Here is an 18,423-nt window from a genome sequence, read left to right on the forward strand (position 1 = left end):
TATATTACAAGGGGAGGTCTATAAAATACTGAGCTCCAATGTACTTGAGTATATTACAAGGGGAGGTCTATAAAATACTGAGCTCCAATGTACTTGAGTATATTACAAGGAGAGGTCTATAAAATACTGAGCTTCAATGTACTTGAGTATATTACAAGGGGAGGTCTATAAAATACCGAGCTCCAATGTACTTGAGTATATTACAAGGGGAGGTCTATAAAATACCGAGCTCCAATGTACTTGAGTATATTACAAGGGGAGGTCTATAAAATACCGAGCTCCAATGTACTTGAGTATATTACAAGTGGATGTCTATAAAACACCGAGCTCCAATGTACTTGAGTATATTACAAGTGGATGTCTATAAAATACCGAGCTCCAATGTACTTGAGTATATTACAAGTGGAAGTCTATAAAATACCTAGCTCCAATGTACTTGAGTATATTACAAGGGGAGGTCTATAAAATACCGAGCTCCAATGTACTTGAGTATATTACAAGGGGAGGTCTATAAAATACTGAGCTCCAATGTACTTGAGTATATTACAAGGGGAGGTCTATAAAATACCGAGCTCCAATGTACTTGAGTATATTACAAGGGGAGGTCTATAAAATACCGAGCTTCAATGTACTTCAGTATATTACAAGGGAAGGTCTATAAAATACCGAGCTCCAATGTACTTGAGTATATTACAAGGGGAGGTCTATAAAATACTGAGCTCCAATGTACTTGAGTATATTACAAGGGGAGGTCTATAAAATACTGAGCTCCAATGTACTTGAGTATATTACAAGGAGAGGTCTATAAAATACTGAGCTTCAATGTACTTGAGTATATTACAAGGGGAGGTCTATAAAATACCGAGCTCCAATGTACTTGAGTATATTACAAGGGGAGGTCTATAAAATACCGAGCTCCAATGTACTTGAGTATATTACAAGGGGAGGTCTATAAAATACCGAGCTCCAATGTACTTGAGTATATTACAAGTGGATGTCTATAAAACACCGAGCTCCAATGTACTTGAGTATATTACAAGTGGATGTCTATAAAATACCGAGCTCCAATGTACTTGAGTATATTACAAGTGGAAGTCTATAAAATACCTAGCTCCAATGTACTTGAGTATATTACAAGGGGAGGTCTATAAAATACCGAGCTCCAATGTACTTGAGTATATTACAAGGGGAGGTCTATAAAATACTGAGCTCCAATGTACTTGAGTATATTACAAGGGGAGGTCTATAAAATACCGAGCTCCAATGTACTTGAGTATATTACAAGGGGAGGTCTATAAAATACCGAGCTTCAATGTACTTCAGTATATTACAAGGGAAGGTCTATAAAATACCGAGCTCCAATGTACTTGAGTATATTACAAGGGGAGGTCTATAAAATACCGAGCTCCAATGCACTTGAGTATATTACAAGGGGAGGTCTATAAAATACCGAGCTCCAATGTACTTGAGTTTATTACAAGGGGAGGTCTATAAAATACTGAGCTCCAATGTACTTGAGTATATTACAAGGGGAGGTCTATAAAATACTGAGCTCCAATGTACTTGAGTATATTACAAGGGGAGGTCTATTAAATACCGAGCTCCAATGTACTTGAGTATATTACAAGTGGAGGTCTATAAAATACCGAGCTCCAATGTACTTGAGTATATTACAAGGGGAGGTTTATACCGAGCTCCAATGTACTTGAGTATATTATAAGGGGAGGTCTTTAAAAACTGATCAAATCAAACGTTAGACTTTATCAACTAACTACGGGGATTTTTCAGAAACAATTTTTATCGTATACATGTGCTATTTTGTCATTGGCAGATGTAATTGTTGAGGGGTGGGTGTTGCACTATTAACACATTACCGTACAACCTCTCAATGCGACTATTCAAAAGTAGGCGACAACGATGTCGTCTTTCTATTTATTTTTATGCCCCACCTACGATAGTAGAGGGGCATTATGTTTTCTGGTCTGTGCCTCCGTTCGTCCGTCCGTCCGTCTGTGTCTCCGTTCGTCTGTCCGGTTAAAGTTTTTGGTCGAGGTAGTTTTTGATGAAGCTGAAGTCCAATCAACTTGAATCTTTCTAATTTTAATGCCAAATTATAGTTTTGACCCCAATTTCATGGTCCACTGAACATAGAAAATGATAGTACAAAGTTCAGGTTAAAGTTTTTGGTCAAGGTAGCTTTTGATGAAGTTAAAGTTACATCAACTTGAAACTTAGTACACATGTTCCCTATGATATGATCTTTCTAATTTTAATTCCAAATTAAAGTTTTGACCCCAATTTCACGGTCCACTGAACATAGAAAATGATAGTGGGAGTGGGGCATCCGTGTACTATGGACACATTCTTGTTGGAATGTTATATTGAACAATGTTAAACCAGTAGTGTAAAAAGAGCGACCTTTGTTCATTTCTAAATATTATACTCATCAGTCTGCTGAGTATCTCTATAAAACATGTTATAACCTTATAAAACAATTCTTTGGGAAGTAGCATTTAACAATTTAAAACCAGTGATTTGGCATTTTTTGGACAATACGTAACTCTGCTGAATATCTCTGATAAAACATTTTAAAACTTTTGGGAAGTTACTTTGAACATTATGTTATTTTTTTGGTGTACAATACGGCATTTCTCTGTTTCAACGTTAAGAGAAATTTTAATCAGCGGAGACCAAATATAATATCACGGAGATGCCGTGTGCACGGAATATATAATACTCGAAATATTATAACATTTTCTCCAACCCTGGACAATACGACACTTTTTGTGTTGGCTTGTGCTAATGTTTTAAGTAGACAAAAACCAAAAAAAAACAAATGTCTTTGAATTTGATGAGACTGTCGTACAAGTGAGAGCTTTAGCGCTATAAAACCAGTTTCAATCCACCATTTTCTACATTTGAAAATGCCTGTACCAAGTCAGAAATATGACAGTTGTTGTTCATTCGTTTGATGTGGTTTGTCATTTGATTTTGCCATGTGATTAGAGACTTCCGATTGAATTTTCCTCGGAGCTCAGAATTTTTGTAATTTTACTTTTTGATAAATGAAACTTTTGAAAAAGTGTTTCATCATAATAATAATCATTTTCAGTTACAATAAAAATATCAAAGAAGATTATCTTTTCTTCCCAAAGTTAGAAAGATTTACAATTACAAAGTTGCCTTGTTCTGCTCAATATATTGGAATACTAGTAAGTTGTTGCTAGAAACGGAAATGTAACCCTTTTAATGGAGATTACCCAATACCAAAGATGCATTTCTATACAGGTTTAGGTTATCCTTTTTATCACACCGCTCCGTTATAAAAACTTAGAGATAGAAAATGAAACCAAAGTCATCGAAACGTAGGATAGAGGTCAGAGTAACCCATGTATGTCTTGAAGTAGCCTTACCACAATATATGATACATCTCTGCGTAGCAAAATGAGGAGACGTTCTGTGATTTTCAATGAGATTTTTTTTCTAGATAAAGGCAACAGTATTATATCGCTGTTCGAAATTCATAAATCGATTGAGAAGAAAACAAATCGGGGTTACAATCTAAAATATTATAAATATAATAAGGGAAACACATCAAATATAAGAGGATAACCACGACACAATAGAAACACAACATTAAATGCAACAAACACAGAACTGTAATATAACAATGGCTATTTTTCTGACTTGGTACACGGGACATAAAAAAAAAAATGGTGGGTTGAACCTGGTTTTGAGGCTAACAAAAACTCCCGATTTCATGGCAATGTTAAATAAAGATCATAGGACAGGGATGTGAACTACTGCAGGTGAGTAATTATGAATAAACTATATACCATAGGAAGGAAATAAACGGCTTCGGAATAAGAAGTTTAGATGGACCTCTTACGAAATTCTGTATTCGCAATATGAACTAGGAGATAAATTCTAAACTCTATCATAAGCACTCGCTGAAACACAAAAAATGTAAGGACAAGGACATATAAAATTTCGGATTAAAGTCTTCAACCAGACAAAAACATAAAGTCAACGCCGTCACATTCACCGCTGCCGATTGTATCCATATTTTTTTTAATCTTCCTTGCAGGTCAGACACAAATGAACTAGGAATCTGTACTTTTTCAATTTCCTTCACAAAATAAACTGACAGTATGTTCCTTATAAATTTCCTTCTAAGGATAAAATAATTCTTATCAATGTCCGATATTAATAATTCATTAGAATTTGGTCCTGTACGACTGGACACGAAACTGAATAGTTATCTTTAAAAAGTCTCCACTTGTATATAAAACAGGAACAATTTTAAAAAATGTATTTTATGTTTCATGTACTGTTTTTGTTTGTCGTTGCACACATATTGTTTAACATATAAAGCAGAGAGGATACACGTTTAATCATGTAAAACAAGCAGAAAGCTTATTGTAAGATGTAAAGACATTTAACTACGAAATTTGTGCATTGAAAAACCGGAATAGAAAATTTATGACAAGCAGCATAAAACGTGGTAGAAACACTCATTTTAATTGGAAAGATATCACTTCGTTATCGATTCGTTTTAATAAATAGTTAAAGGAAGTAGAGCTACGGTTCTGCAGACCTACATTTACGAAAAGTATATACATGTGCAAATTGTACCGATAATTTGGACAACGGAAAAGGATGTTGTTGTTTTTTTTTAGCAAAATATGTTTTCCTTTTGATGTTTATCCTATTTGTGAAAGTGTATGACCAAAAACCATCTTCATATTAGGTATGCACGTTTAGATAATATACAGATCAAACTAGATACTGAACAGGACATACGAATGTTATTATTAGATTTAAATGGAAAATCTTGTAAGTTCATCAATGACAGACATATCAAAGCAGATATATCAGTTTCTTTGCGATGAAGTTGTCGGATCAGAAAAAGTTGTCAAGTACAGAAAACTTTTCTTTAAAACCTACGAATATACACAAAACAATTGTTTGTCACTTAGTAAACATTTGATTACAAGTGGAAGTAAAGCCGAGGGACTTGGTCTTCCAGGAAGCGACCTTGATATCATGATTGTTTCAAAAGAACATATAGTATACGAGCCAAAAGTACAACCGAAGAAATATCGGCTGGAAATAATATTCTTTCTCTGACAATTGATTATGATAATGCCCAACCTGGATTTGTTCTTCTTAAAATAGACGACAGGTCACAATTTGACTTTGACGACACCTTAATCTTGAAAAGCGATGAAGGACTATTCTTTTCAAGCAATCTTTTTTTACAAAATCTAGCTTCTAAATATCCGTTTTCTTATATATCAATAAACGGACCATGTCTAAGTAATATAGCCGCGGCTTTGGATGTAGCTCATTCATTGAAATGCCAGACATGGCCGAGAGTAGCAAGATGATGGATAAATCGACATCGGTCCTCTGGTTGGCCATCTGCTGTTACAATTCTTAAGGTTGTCAAAGAATCTGTTCTTTTAGTTCTAATTGGAAGTAAATCTCATTCGGGAGAATGTCATCCTCCTCTTGAATGGAGAATTTCATTTTCAGTTCCAGAAAAGAAACTTATCCACACCTGGACTCATTCTCATATGATGTGTTATGCTCTTTTGAAAATATTAATCAAGGATGTTCTAAGGAAAAAATCTTCTATTTCCAATTTATTGTGTTCTTATTTTCTAAAAACTGTTTTATTCTGGTTATCAGAAGAACTTGAAGGAACATGGGGGACGCATTTTTTTAGACACCTTTGTTGCGTGTTTAGGGAGGTTGACATACTGGGTTTTCACAGACATATTCCAAACTATTTTATTCCACATCACAATATGATTGAGCGACAATTAACACATCAAACATGGGACGAATTACTAGCGTTGATGGTTTTTCTGCATGGTATAGGATGCGAAAGTATATTTCCCTGCGATTCATTAAAATATGTAACCAGATGAAATTAGAAGCTGCTTTACAACCAAGTCACAGTGGATATCCAGATTTCGACAAAGCAGTCATTCCGTTATTAGCTGTTTTCAATTTTACTTTTTATGATGTTGAATATAGTTCAGTTGTTGAAGCTTCAAAGAAATGTATTCGTCTTCTAACAAAAACAAACATACCGACAAAAGTTAGAATACTATTTCTCCTTTTTCTGTCAAATTTTTTTCATTTTTCTCTAGATAGCGGATTGATGTGAGTCAATATGATAGTAGATCTATTCATGACAACTGTTTTCATATCATAATAAAATAATATGCGACTTGCGGTCAGTTCATGTATTAAATTCAAGTTTCATCTATAAAACAGCAAGATTAAGGACGTACAAATGTAATGTATACGTCTTTGCATTGACATATTTTTTTCCTCTTCATATAATTGGAACACTAATATGACACTCAGTAAAGCAGTAGCGTAAGAGTAGACTGAAAACACACAAGGGAAAGGGGGGGGGGGGGGGGTAATAGTCAGCGTGCGACTGTATATTTGTTCTGCATAATGTATGTTCCGCATATATATGCATGGACCAAACTTGTATGTTACAAAATTCCTGGAACTATTGATATTAACTGATATTATCTGAGGGGGAGACATCTAATATCAAGCCAAGAGAAACCTTGGTTGATAATGACACTGAAACCCCAGCATCAGTTCAGGATTCCTAAAAAGACATGGTTATAAGATATAAGTAAGACCAACAATGGACTGATATGCTACTACAATATGCGACCCACATCAGTAAAAAAACAAAGTAAAAATCTAAAAGTTACAAAGACGAGCTGCGCGGTATGCCGGTAAGAAGAAGGCATATAAAAAGACCAAGTGACATCAACATGATGAAGAACTAGGACGAAAAAGCTTATACAAACGAGGCACAAGACAGCAGGATTTTTTGTGTGCTGTACAATAAAACAAATGTCCTGGTAAAGTCTAAAACAAAATCCACCAATAAGCTCCAATGTGGACAGGACATCATACATACCTATATATCTAATTACTATATTTTTTGGGATGTTTAAATACGCAGTTTCTGTTGCAATTGCTCTACCATTTTAAATATTATACCAGCTAAGATCGGTCAGGACTGTTTATTGGGACTGTATTTCCACGCAGTTGTTTAACATCTCAACTGTCACCACCTTTGGGAATTTAGAGTTGTGCCAGTTCACATCGTAAATAACTATTTTTATTTTGGCATATCTTTGTAGTCTTTGCGCCGTGTTTGGAAATTTTAAAATTGTTCCAGCGTTCGCTCAAATTGTATAAATTTCAAGATTTTGATAGAGTCTTAATTTGAATTGACATGATTCATTTGTCATCGTGCAAATACCGAGGAAGGATATCTTTTATCCGAAATATCAAACATATTGTTCGTTTTATTGTGTTTTTGGTGATGTTGTACCCTTTTAGACTTGTTATATATTATATTTTGTAGTGTACTGAATCATGTTTACATGATCCATCTGAGTAAGATTTATCGTTGACTATTTATTCAGTCATTTAATATATATAAGTCTGAAGATTACACCCAACAGCGTTAGAGAAATAAATGACGCCGTCACATTCACTGCTGCTGGTTTAACACCCTATATATATATGTCTTGTATCATGCAAATTTTTGACGCAGGCGTGACAAACATAAACAAATTATCTGTTCTTTATCCATTGCTCGTAAAAGACAAAAATGAACTGATTTTTTTTGTTCTTTATCAATTTCCTGTAAAGGATAAAAAAAACATTATTATTTATCCAATGTCAAATGAATAATTCAAATGTTGTCCGGTTAGACTGGACGTGAAACTGAATAGTTATCTTTGAAAAGTTTCCACTTGTATATATAGCAGGAAAATTTAAAACGTATTTTATGTTTCTTGTACCGTTTGTGTTTGTCGTTGCACACACATTTAAGTGTTTAATATCTAAAATAGACAGAATATTATACTTTTAATCATATAAAACAAGCAAAAAGCTATATATAAACCGTAAAGGAATATTTAGGACATTCGAAATTTGTGCATTGAGAAACACTAGTATTGACTGGAACAATATCACATAGCAATGGATTCGTACCATTCAACAAGTAAAGGAAATGGAGATCCGGATATGTAGACATGCATTTATCAAAAGTGTATGTATGTGCAAGTCCGACCTGTACCAAAAACTCACACAACGAAAAAGGGTGATTTTTGTAAAAGAATTTGTTTCTCCATTTGGTGTATTTCAAGTTTGTGAAAGTCATAAAAATCATCTAGACATTTATGGTTCATCTTAATATACGGTAAACACCTTTTGGTGATTTTTGCAGACTAAACTAGACACTGAACAGGACACCCTGATGGTATTACTGAATTTCTTTTTTTAATTTGCGTTTCCGTACAAATTGTATAAATAGCTTTGATTTACGTGTTGCTTAAGACACGCCCTGAAAAGAATAAGTTACTTTTTTTCGTTGAAAATGGAAGCCAAATCAAAGCAAATTTACAAGTTCCTCTGTGATGACATTGTCGGATCAGAAAGAGTAGTGAAGTACAGAAGACTTTTCTTTAAAACATACGAATACGCACAAAATAAATTCTACTCACCAAGTAAATATATTATTACAAGTGGAAGTAAAGCCGAGGGACTTGATCTGCCTGGGAGCGATCTTGATATCATGCTTGTTTCAAAACAACATATAGTACACGAGCCAATACCGCAATTTGAAGATAAATCAGTTGATGATAATATCCTTTCGCTGAACATTGATTATGATAATGCACAACCTGGATTTGTTCTACTTAAACTATACGAAAGACCACACAAAGACTTTGAAGATAGCTTGATATTGAGAAACGAAGATGGATATTTCCTTTCAAGCAATCTTTATTTACAAAATCTAGCTTCTAAATATCCGTTTTCTCGTATATCAATAAACGGACCTTGTCTAAGTAATATATCCCTTGCCTTAGATGTAGCCCATTCATTAAAATGCAAGAAATGGCCGACAGTAGCCAGAAAATGGTTATTTAGACATCGGTCTTCTGGATGGCCATCTGCCAACTTAATTACCATGATTTCTAAAGAACTTGTTCTTTTGGTTCCAGTTGGGAGTAAATCTGATTCAGGAGAAAGCCACCCCCTTGAATGGAGAATTTCTTTTTCAGTACCAGAAAAGAAACTTATCCACACATGGACTCATACACATATGTTGTGCTATGCTCTTTTAAAAATATTAATCAAAGATGTCCTAAAGCAAAATCACACTATTTCCGATTTATTGTGTTCATATTTCCTCAAAACTGTTATGTTCTGGTTATCAGAAGAAATTGATGCAACATGGTGGACACCGATACATTTGATGGACTGCTTTGTTGCGTGTTTAGGTAGATTGACATACTGGATACTAAACAAATATATTCCAAATTACTTTATCCCACAACACAATATGATAGATAGATACTTTACACAGCAAGCTTGGGACGAATTACTAGCATTGATAACCTTTCTGCATGGTATAGGATGGGAAAGTATTTTTCTCTGTGACTCTTTAAAAAAATTAGCCGGATTAAAAAATAACTCAGCCTTACAAGAACATGCCAGTAGATATTCAGAGTTTGACAAAGCCGTTATTCCATTATTTGATGTTTTCAATCTATACTTTTATGATGTTGAATATAGCTCAGCTGCCCAGGCTTCAAAGAAATGCCTTTGTCATTTAACAAGAACAAACTTACCGACAAAAGTTAGAATACTATTTACAACTTTTCTGTTTAGAATTTCTCACTTAGTACGGAATATAGTTTCTCAAATTGATTCTAGAAATAAACAAATATACTGGCAACGCAAACAAACAAAATCAATATCTTTAATTCTAACACAGCTAGCTGGTGAACGAGGATGGATGTCATTGGCAATGAATTTCTATCTATGTGGACAATATAGGAAATCTATCACAGTTCTAGATCATGCCAAATGTATTTCCATTCGGAATACCTCCATAATCTCGTCATTCTCAAATACTGGAAACCTGATACAAGATTCTTTACATATAAACAACCATACAGGTTATATTAGTAATACAATGAGAAGGTTGATATGTCATAATAAATTTAAAATGCGCGATTTTTGCATCTTTGATATCCAAACATATGATTATCTCTTGCAGTTGTTTCCTCAGCAACACTTCATACTATTTCCAACTGAAGTATTGATCTACTATCTTCGATTCGCTTGCTGTCATCAGCTGCAAGATATTTATGAACGGCAACAATGTCTGCATGATCTAACATTAATCACAGAGACAGCAATATCAGACGGGTTATTGCCTGATGTCTGCTCCACGTACTTATTCCATGCACACCAAATAGCACACGATAGAGACTTCGAGCAACGTGTAAAATATGAAGAATGAAATATGAACAATGAAATATGAAGAAAAGTACAAATACAATGGCTATCTCCTACATCAGGTATAAAATGCAAAAAAAAGCAGTGAAGAACAAATGAAGCAAATGCGTTTGTCATTAAGGATTTTTTTTCATAATATTCTCGAACATAACATTAAGAATTGTACAATTTCTATTATAACAGCAAGCGTAATGCTAACTATCTGTTCTCTGCGTTAAATAATAATTTTCAGTAGAGTATTATGTTTTCAAGCAGGGACTCTCTGTACTAAAGTATAGTATAGAAAGTCCCCGTTTCAGGTTGCAGTCAAATAGTTCACTTAGATTGATTGATTAATTTGATGTTTCACACTCAGCTATACCGTGGCGTAAATGGTAATACTAGGCATATATATCGGAGTGCCACGTGCAACCTCAGTGCAGTCAGACTACTGATACTGTGGTACTCGGCTACCTGGACCCCGACTTTTTTCTGGAATGTACTAACGAATCTACAATACTATTTTTTTGTTTGTTACATGTTTGTTTGTTTTTAAAATGATTAAAATTATATCACAATTTTGACTGCTGTGCCCCAATTTTTGACATTTTTACCTCATATTTCTGTTACTTTTGTCCACACATTGTTGTCTTTATAATGGAATTTAATGCGTTGTCATACACGTGAGAGGTTTAGCTAGCCATAAAACCAGGTTTAAGCCACCATTTTCTACATAATCAAAGAGCTGAAAGCTCTGAAGAAAAATGACGCCACTGTCTCTAATATTGGGATAGTTTTTATGCAAGTCTTGATTTTCACATACCGTAATTAGTTTAACAATGCAACATGTCTCGTAAGCATATAATTGATATTCGTATATGTGTGTGTGTGAAGTGAAGGTGCCAACTGGCTGGTTTTTTTTTAAGACAAATGAATAGGTCAAGACTACCTGAATTGTACAAATAAATACCGTAGAAAGGCTTCTATATTTCTCACTGGTACATAGGCTGAATCCGGGTCCGTTCGCGCCATTCACGTTTGCACCAACTCATGTTCGCCCCCTTTCACTTTCACACCCTACATGTTCGCAACTAATCTTAATTGGTTTTGTGTTTAATAACTCTGTAAGCAAGTGTTTTCTTATAAGTATAATTGTGGTCATTGTCTCAAAATAAAGTGAGACAGCATTTTTTTTTTGTGTTGAATAAATCTTAATCATGTTTTGGATAGCGTATTGTTAAAGATAATAATAATCGTTTCTAAATAAAGTGGTATTTTGTCAACGTTTTATTTAGCGTTGAATAACTCTTAATCATGTTTTGGTTAGTGTATTGCTATACTTTGTTTCATTGACCTCTTTCATAATGAAGTGAGATTCTGACTATTTTTTTCTGTGTGTTGAATAAATTTTATCATGTTTTGGTTATAATAGTGGATTGCTATATTTTGGTTCCTATATTTTATTGTTTTGTTGTTTCAGATCAAAGGGCTTAAAAACAATTATCTTTTGTGTTTTTCCTTTAAAATCTTCAATGTTTTACTCATACCAAGCTAAAAATACATTCAGTATTTACACCAAAGCAATTTAAAACAACAATCATGATTTTTCAATTATTCAACTTGAATTTGAATTAAAATTGGGCGCGAATGAGTAGAGTGCGAACGGACCTTGGGTGTGAACGTGCGAGGTGCGAAAGTATATTGGGCGCAAACAGACCTGATACCACATAGTCTGAACCCCCTTCTCCCACAAAATATGATGTAAATTAAAAACAAATTGTTCAGAGAACAATTGAAGTCTTTCCACTAGAAAAGATCTATTTTTATATTGAAATATGAAAAATCAGTTTAAAATGTTAGTTCCTATGGCTTTATGACGTCCTATTAACCTATGACCTTGACCTCAATTTCAAGGTCACAAACCATGGACCTTGAATCAAAATATCCTAGGTCTTTAATATGTTTGGTTAATGAGTACTACCACTTGACGCGTAATTTTAAATGTAAGATGGACAAAAACTCCCTTTTATTGTATGCGCAGCCTTTCAACCAAAATATACAAGTAAGGACATGTCGCAACTAATAATTTATGAAAAATTATTTGTCAAAATGTCATACAGTATTTGAAAAGAAGTGAAAATAAGCCAAAATCAAAATTTATAATATGACCTTGACCTTTGACATTGACCTCATTTTCATTTTTAGTACCAATGACCTCATGAAGACCCTAGGTCTCTATCAGTTATGGTTTACCAGTTGAAAATGCATATCGCTTGAATCAAATGAAAAAGGGGGAATAACTCTCATATGGAGTCCCCATAGAGCTATGGTTCAAACGAATATTCTTATCCTAAATATGTAACGAGCAATTTGGTAAAATAAAATCTTTTACGGTTACGAAGGAGAGGTGGCCACAAGAAAAACAGTGTTTGGGGAGATAACTCTTACAACGTAATGTATTTTGTTATAATTACATTTGATATATGTTTCATTATAATACTTTATTCTGATTGGCTAACTGCACATCACATGTTATTCCTCAAGCAATTGCATCACTCAATAAAACTTTTCATTCATGATAACACGTGGTCCCACAATAAAGTGCACAGATGAATTGAATAAAAAAGTTATAAAATTCGTGTTTTCATGATCCTAGCTAAAAAAAGTAATTATAAGTATTGAATGTTTCTTTTTGTAACCTCATAGGGTTGCAAAAGCGTTGACCGTGTGCACATTTTTAGAATGAAGCGCTTACGCGCTTCATTCAAAAAGTACTTCGGTCAACGCTTTTACACCTCAATGAATTTACAAAAGAAAGCATTCAATACTTAAATGCAGTTGTAAATTTTTTAAGCAAAAAGAGTTAATACTAACTTTCACTTTTTTGGATGTTCATGTACATTTTGAATGTATTTATTTTTCTCAACTACATGAATTTTTTGGTGTATTTTTAATGATATATATGAGTAGTCAGTGGCGGATGCAGGAATTTTCGAAAGGGGGGGTGCTAGCCCAGGGCAAAGGGGGGGTGCAAACATATGTCCCGACTCAAATGCATTGATCGGCCAAAATAAAGGGGGGGTGCGGACCCCCGGAACCCCCCCTCTGGATCCGCCACTGGTAGTCCAAATAATTATTACGTCTGGCAAGGCTTTTTAAATTTTATTCTGGGACACCTTCCTATGACCACAAGGCTTATGTTAATTTTTTTCTGGGACGCCTTCTTAGGAAGCCTTCCTACGAACGTCTTAGGAAGGCGTCCCAGAAAAAAATAAAATAGCCTTATTGGATATTTTTATGCATTATTTAACCAGTTAAGTCTTTTACAGGATTGTTTGTTTAATGCTGTTTAAACATTACTGAAAAAAAAACCACCTTAAATTTGCTAATTATTTGGCATGAAAGTTTGATTTATTGAAAGGGACTCATAGTTTTTCATTTAATTTTAATAATTGTCTAATGGTTAAAACAATAGCTTCGTTGTTTACTTTTATACACAACAACATATTCACTTTGGTCTCGTTGTTTACCTAATATTCACTATGTACTTGGTAACAGTTATTAATTAATTGAATAGAAAATATTATAATAAATATTATTGGAAGCCGAATTGACGTCAAATAGGTGCCGATTTGACTAGATGCCAATTTAACCAGGTGCCGACTTGACTTGTACGTTTCAATTCCTCTGCGATCGTTTGCGGTATTTTCTTGAGAAAGCCTATTTTCCATCATCAAAGAGAAGAAGAAACTGCTTGAAATGATTCCCGAACGCTTCGTGATTGTTAAAATAAGTTTAATTCACTCAAAAAACAATTTTAAAACTTGCGATGTTTAAACAGGAAGTTTCAAAAGCACGTGTAAAAGAAGAAATTAACCGGTGAGAGTGGAAATCCGTACATAACATATATCACTATAGTACGACTTTTAAAGCAAAACAGTTTCATCCTTTTGTAAAACAGTCTTTAATATACCTATCACATTAATGTTTGAAGGGTCTTAAGCTTATTCAAACCATATAAGTCGGTATGAAACACCAAAACGGAATGATAATAACCGATTACGTTTTGTAGTTTACAAAATTCTGGACTGGTTCCTGTCAAACTACAACACTTTCTTCGACTGTAGTGAAATACAAACAGAAACCAGTTAGTTTGTAAACTGGTTCCTGGCTGATTACTACACAATGCTCATGCATAATGATAACACAAGCACATTCCTCCAGTTTGTATTGAAATTAGTAAATACGAAACCAAGCGCGGTAGGCAGAGAAATCAGGTCGGCAGTTATGGAACAATGACTGCGTCATTTTCCAAAAATGCTTGTACAAAGTCAGGAGTATGAAAGTTATTATCCATTCGTTTGATGTGTTTGAGCTTTTAATTTTGCCATTTGATTCCAGACTTTCCGTTTTAATTTTCTTCGTAATTCGGTATTTTGTGTTATTCTACTTTTTGTTAATTCTAAGTTATAATACACATGTTCTTATTGGTCTATATTCGAACGATGCTTCTAAAGGTCTTGTTTGCTTAGTGAGGTTGTTGATGTGATAGAAGTTTAAAACATTAGGTCACTGTACATCATTCAACCATGGCCAATACCAATACCGAATAGTCAGCTATATAATGCTTCGAAATGATAAATGTAAAACAATTAAAACGAGAAAACTAACAAACTAACAGCATGATCTATGTACAAAACAACGAACAAAAAAAAATCATGATATACTGGAACAATTGACAACACTCTATAGTGATTTCATTTACGGATAAAACCTTATAATTTAGAAGATTTTTTTTGTATTGCTTTTGTTTAATTTTGTTTAATTTTTAAGTTATTGATATTCTCATAGCAACATTACCGGTACCAATTTTACTGCACCTGTAAAGTTCAAATTATTTTTATTTTGTTTCTTTCAAAATCTTATTTTTAGTCAGGTTTAATCGGAATACCTTAAAATCAGATAAATGTGCAGTTGTAACTCATTTATTTTTCTCTTTGTTTTGAACTATAATTAGGCTTAAACAATAGGTTTATACCTTGCTAAGAACATGATTTACACACATTCTTCACAATAAAAAAAAACCACGAAATCATTGATCGAGAGCACTTTGCTATATATACTGATTTTCATAAATCGTTTCTTGTAAACCATTGAAGATAATTAGGTGATTCTTTGACCGTGACTGTGACTATAGGACTTATTAATGATGGTCCTGCTTTTTACTTAAAGTATTCAAACATACCGAATTCCAAGGTTAATTTCAAAAGAAATTTATAAAAACTGACTAAATCAAACGGTAGACTTTATCAACCAACGAAACTAATGAAAAATTAAACACCGTCATATTTCTGACAAGGACCTGAAAATTTCCGACGAAAATGGTTCGTAAAATCTGGTATCATCAATAGCCAAACCTTCCACTTATATGACAATTGTTTATAGTTCTGATATTTTGACAAAATAAGCTGATCAAAACCATCGGACATAATAGGTTAATGTGACAATATCGCTCGTTGATATAAGAAAAGTTTTTATCGAATCGCTTCTTCCATAGACTGCAATACATCTGGTCTAAATCGACTTGTGACTTATTTGAGTTTTCAAGGTCTAAAATAAGTTTGTTTAAGTCAAAAAATAGCTTCCGAATTCAATAGAAAGTCCTGAGGTATGTTTTGTATGTCGTACTTCGTCTTAACAGATTGTTTGGTATTTTCACGTGCTATTTCAGTCATCTACTACACTAGATCCTCGAGTAGATACGTAAAGTCGTTTTGAATCGTATTTCGGCCGTTAAGTATACAACAGCTTATATCAGATAGAAAATCGCAAAATATACTTCCATACGTATTACATTTAAAATCAACTACATTTCGTTCTGGTAAATAATCTACGCCTGGTATATAGTCTAGCATATCACCACATCGGCTATTCGAATCTCCACATAGATAAAACATATTTTCATTCGGAATTGTATAAATATCACCGATAATATTGTCAAAAAATTCTTGTGCGTTTACAGCTCCAGTAGAGTTCTCTGGTCAGTCAGGATCCTACTTCGTCAAAATTATCTCCCCATTACGCCAGTTCATTTTCACAATCGGAGAAATGGAAGCCATTGTAGCGATGACGCGCTACCAATTTTGCTCTTGGAAACCGATAAATTTATCCACATTGCACCAATACGATCCTTATATGTCAGTTATATTTTAAAAGACAAATGTATCAACTAGCTAATGAGCATCAGTTAATGATCTTGTCTGCATTGATTCAACTTAAAACTATTGTCTGATCGGTTGTCAGGTGGAATTTTCGAAAAATCATAAACATTTAAAAAAATTCTAATTAAATATTTCGTGGAAGGGCAGACTAGATTTGTTTAGTGGTTGAAGACTATAAACCCTAGTTATCACACACAAAAAAATAGAAGTTTTCGAAGATATGCATTTTCATCATCCAACTTTCAGTAGAAAAATAGCTATTCGAACACACCTTCTCTGTTTTTGTGACTCATTAGATAGGTATTTCACTTGACCCATATATTTCATCTTTTAGTACTGTTATTTTTTTGTGTTATAAAGTCAAACTGTAGCTTTAATATATAAAAATGATAGAATCTGAAGCGAGACGATGTATGAAATATTCTTACTTTGTACGATATCAAGACAAAATACTCAACTCAAACACGCCCTAACATAAATAGGTGCACTCGATTTTCTCTTTCGATACAATTGGTACCTATTTTTTGGAATTTTTTCTTCAGACACATAATGGAAGGGCAGACACGAAAATTACTGAACTAATAGATTGACATGTTTTCCGTCCGTGGTAATTTTTTCAAAAAAAATCGGAGGTTATGCATTTTCATCATCCAACTTGAAAGATACCCATGTCGTCGACTTGATATCTAATTTTTCTGCTTAACTATGTACTAGATAAATTGAAAACTTATGGAAATGGTGTTTTTGAAATAAAACACCTCGTTATTGAGAAGAAAATTGCAGTTTTGTTTGTTTCTATTAACTTTTAAAAAATTTGTCACTATAGTAAACAATACAGTAAACATTTATCGCCTTCTCTAATAAAGAGCTTCGATTCTTTTGTTCTATTTCAACCTGGTTTCCGACTGTGGTGGCAAATACACAACGCAAACATAAAAACAGTTTTGGACAGGTTTTTTTCCGTAAATCGAATCCACTTGATTCCATCTTTACTGCTTTCGACAATTTCTATTGAAAACTGGTCAGCAAAATCGTTCCTGACTAAAACACCAACTCCACCCAATCCACATTTCGCACGTTTATGTATATTATTTCGGTTATGGCCAAACCATTGATATCCATTCATTACAATAGAATCATTTCCTCTTTAGTGTGTTTCCGCCAGTCAAACTATATGCAGATTACAGTGTGCGATAATATCGGTTAAAAGGTTAAATTTATCCCGTTTACAATCAGTATTCCATCCATTTAAGTTCCAAAATCCACATTAACCTAGTACCCTCTTCGTTTACCATTTCGACCTCTGACGCCACCATTTCTATCACGTCCAGAATTATTATTTGCTGGTTGTGTTTTTGATTGTCCATTCATTTGATTGACATCGCTTTTATCGGCTACGACAGGACTTTTCTCCCTAGACACACGATTATCATATGATGTTGGACAACAGTGGCGGATCCAGAACTTTTCCTAAGGGGGGCCCGCTTCAGTCATGCTTCAATGATTCCCTATATAATCAACCAAATTTCCCCCCCCCCCCCCTGGATCCGCCTATGGACAAACCCTTGTTCCTCTCATTTCTAGCTTATTCATGCCGATTGCTTTCACTATATTGCGCAAGTTGTATCATATGTTCTAAATAGACAAAGGGGGGTGTTTATATGCACATAAAACTAGTTTGACCCTACCATATTTTCCCCAGTACCAAGTCATACTGTCTAGACCTGAAGTATTGTTTATATATGTTGGCATTTGTTTTTGTTGCACTTCAGTGTTTCTCTTGTTTTGCTGATTTCCTCTTATAGTTGATGGTTACCCTTGGTTTAAGTTTGTGATCTAGAATTGTTTTCTTTAAGAC

The 18,423-nt window shown here is 33.9% G+C and overlaps 1 protein-coding gene across 1 annotated transcript; it reads left to right on the forward strand.

Annotated features, from left to right (window-relative positions):
• Positions 1-8,434: 8,434 nt before the first annotated feature.
• Positions 8,435-10,369, forward strand: LOC139525282 (uncharacterized). Its single transcript, XM_071320484.1, has one exon. It carries the CDS (start codon positions 8,435-8,437, stop codon positions 10,367-10,369), a length of 1,935 nt encoding a protein of 644 aa, XP_071176585.1.
• The last annotated feature ends 8,054 nt before the right edge of the window (positions 10,370-18,423 follow it).

Source organism: Mytilus edulis, chromosome 5 (genome assembly GCF_963676685.1).
Source record: "Mytilus edulis chromosome 5, xbMytEdul2.2, whole genome shotgun sequence".
Classification (NCBI taxonomy): domain Eukaryota; kingdom Metazoa; phylum Mollusca; class Bivalvia; order Mytilida; family Mytilidae; genus Mytilus; species Mytilus edulis.

What these genes read in the sequence shown, in the direction of transcription:
- LOC139525282 (XM_071320484.1), top strand. Translation starts at nt 8,435, where the DNA reads ATGGAAGCCAAATCAAAGCAAATTTACAAGTTCCTCTGTGATGACATT.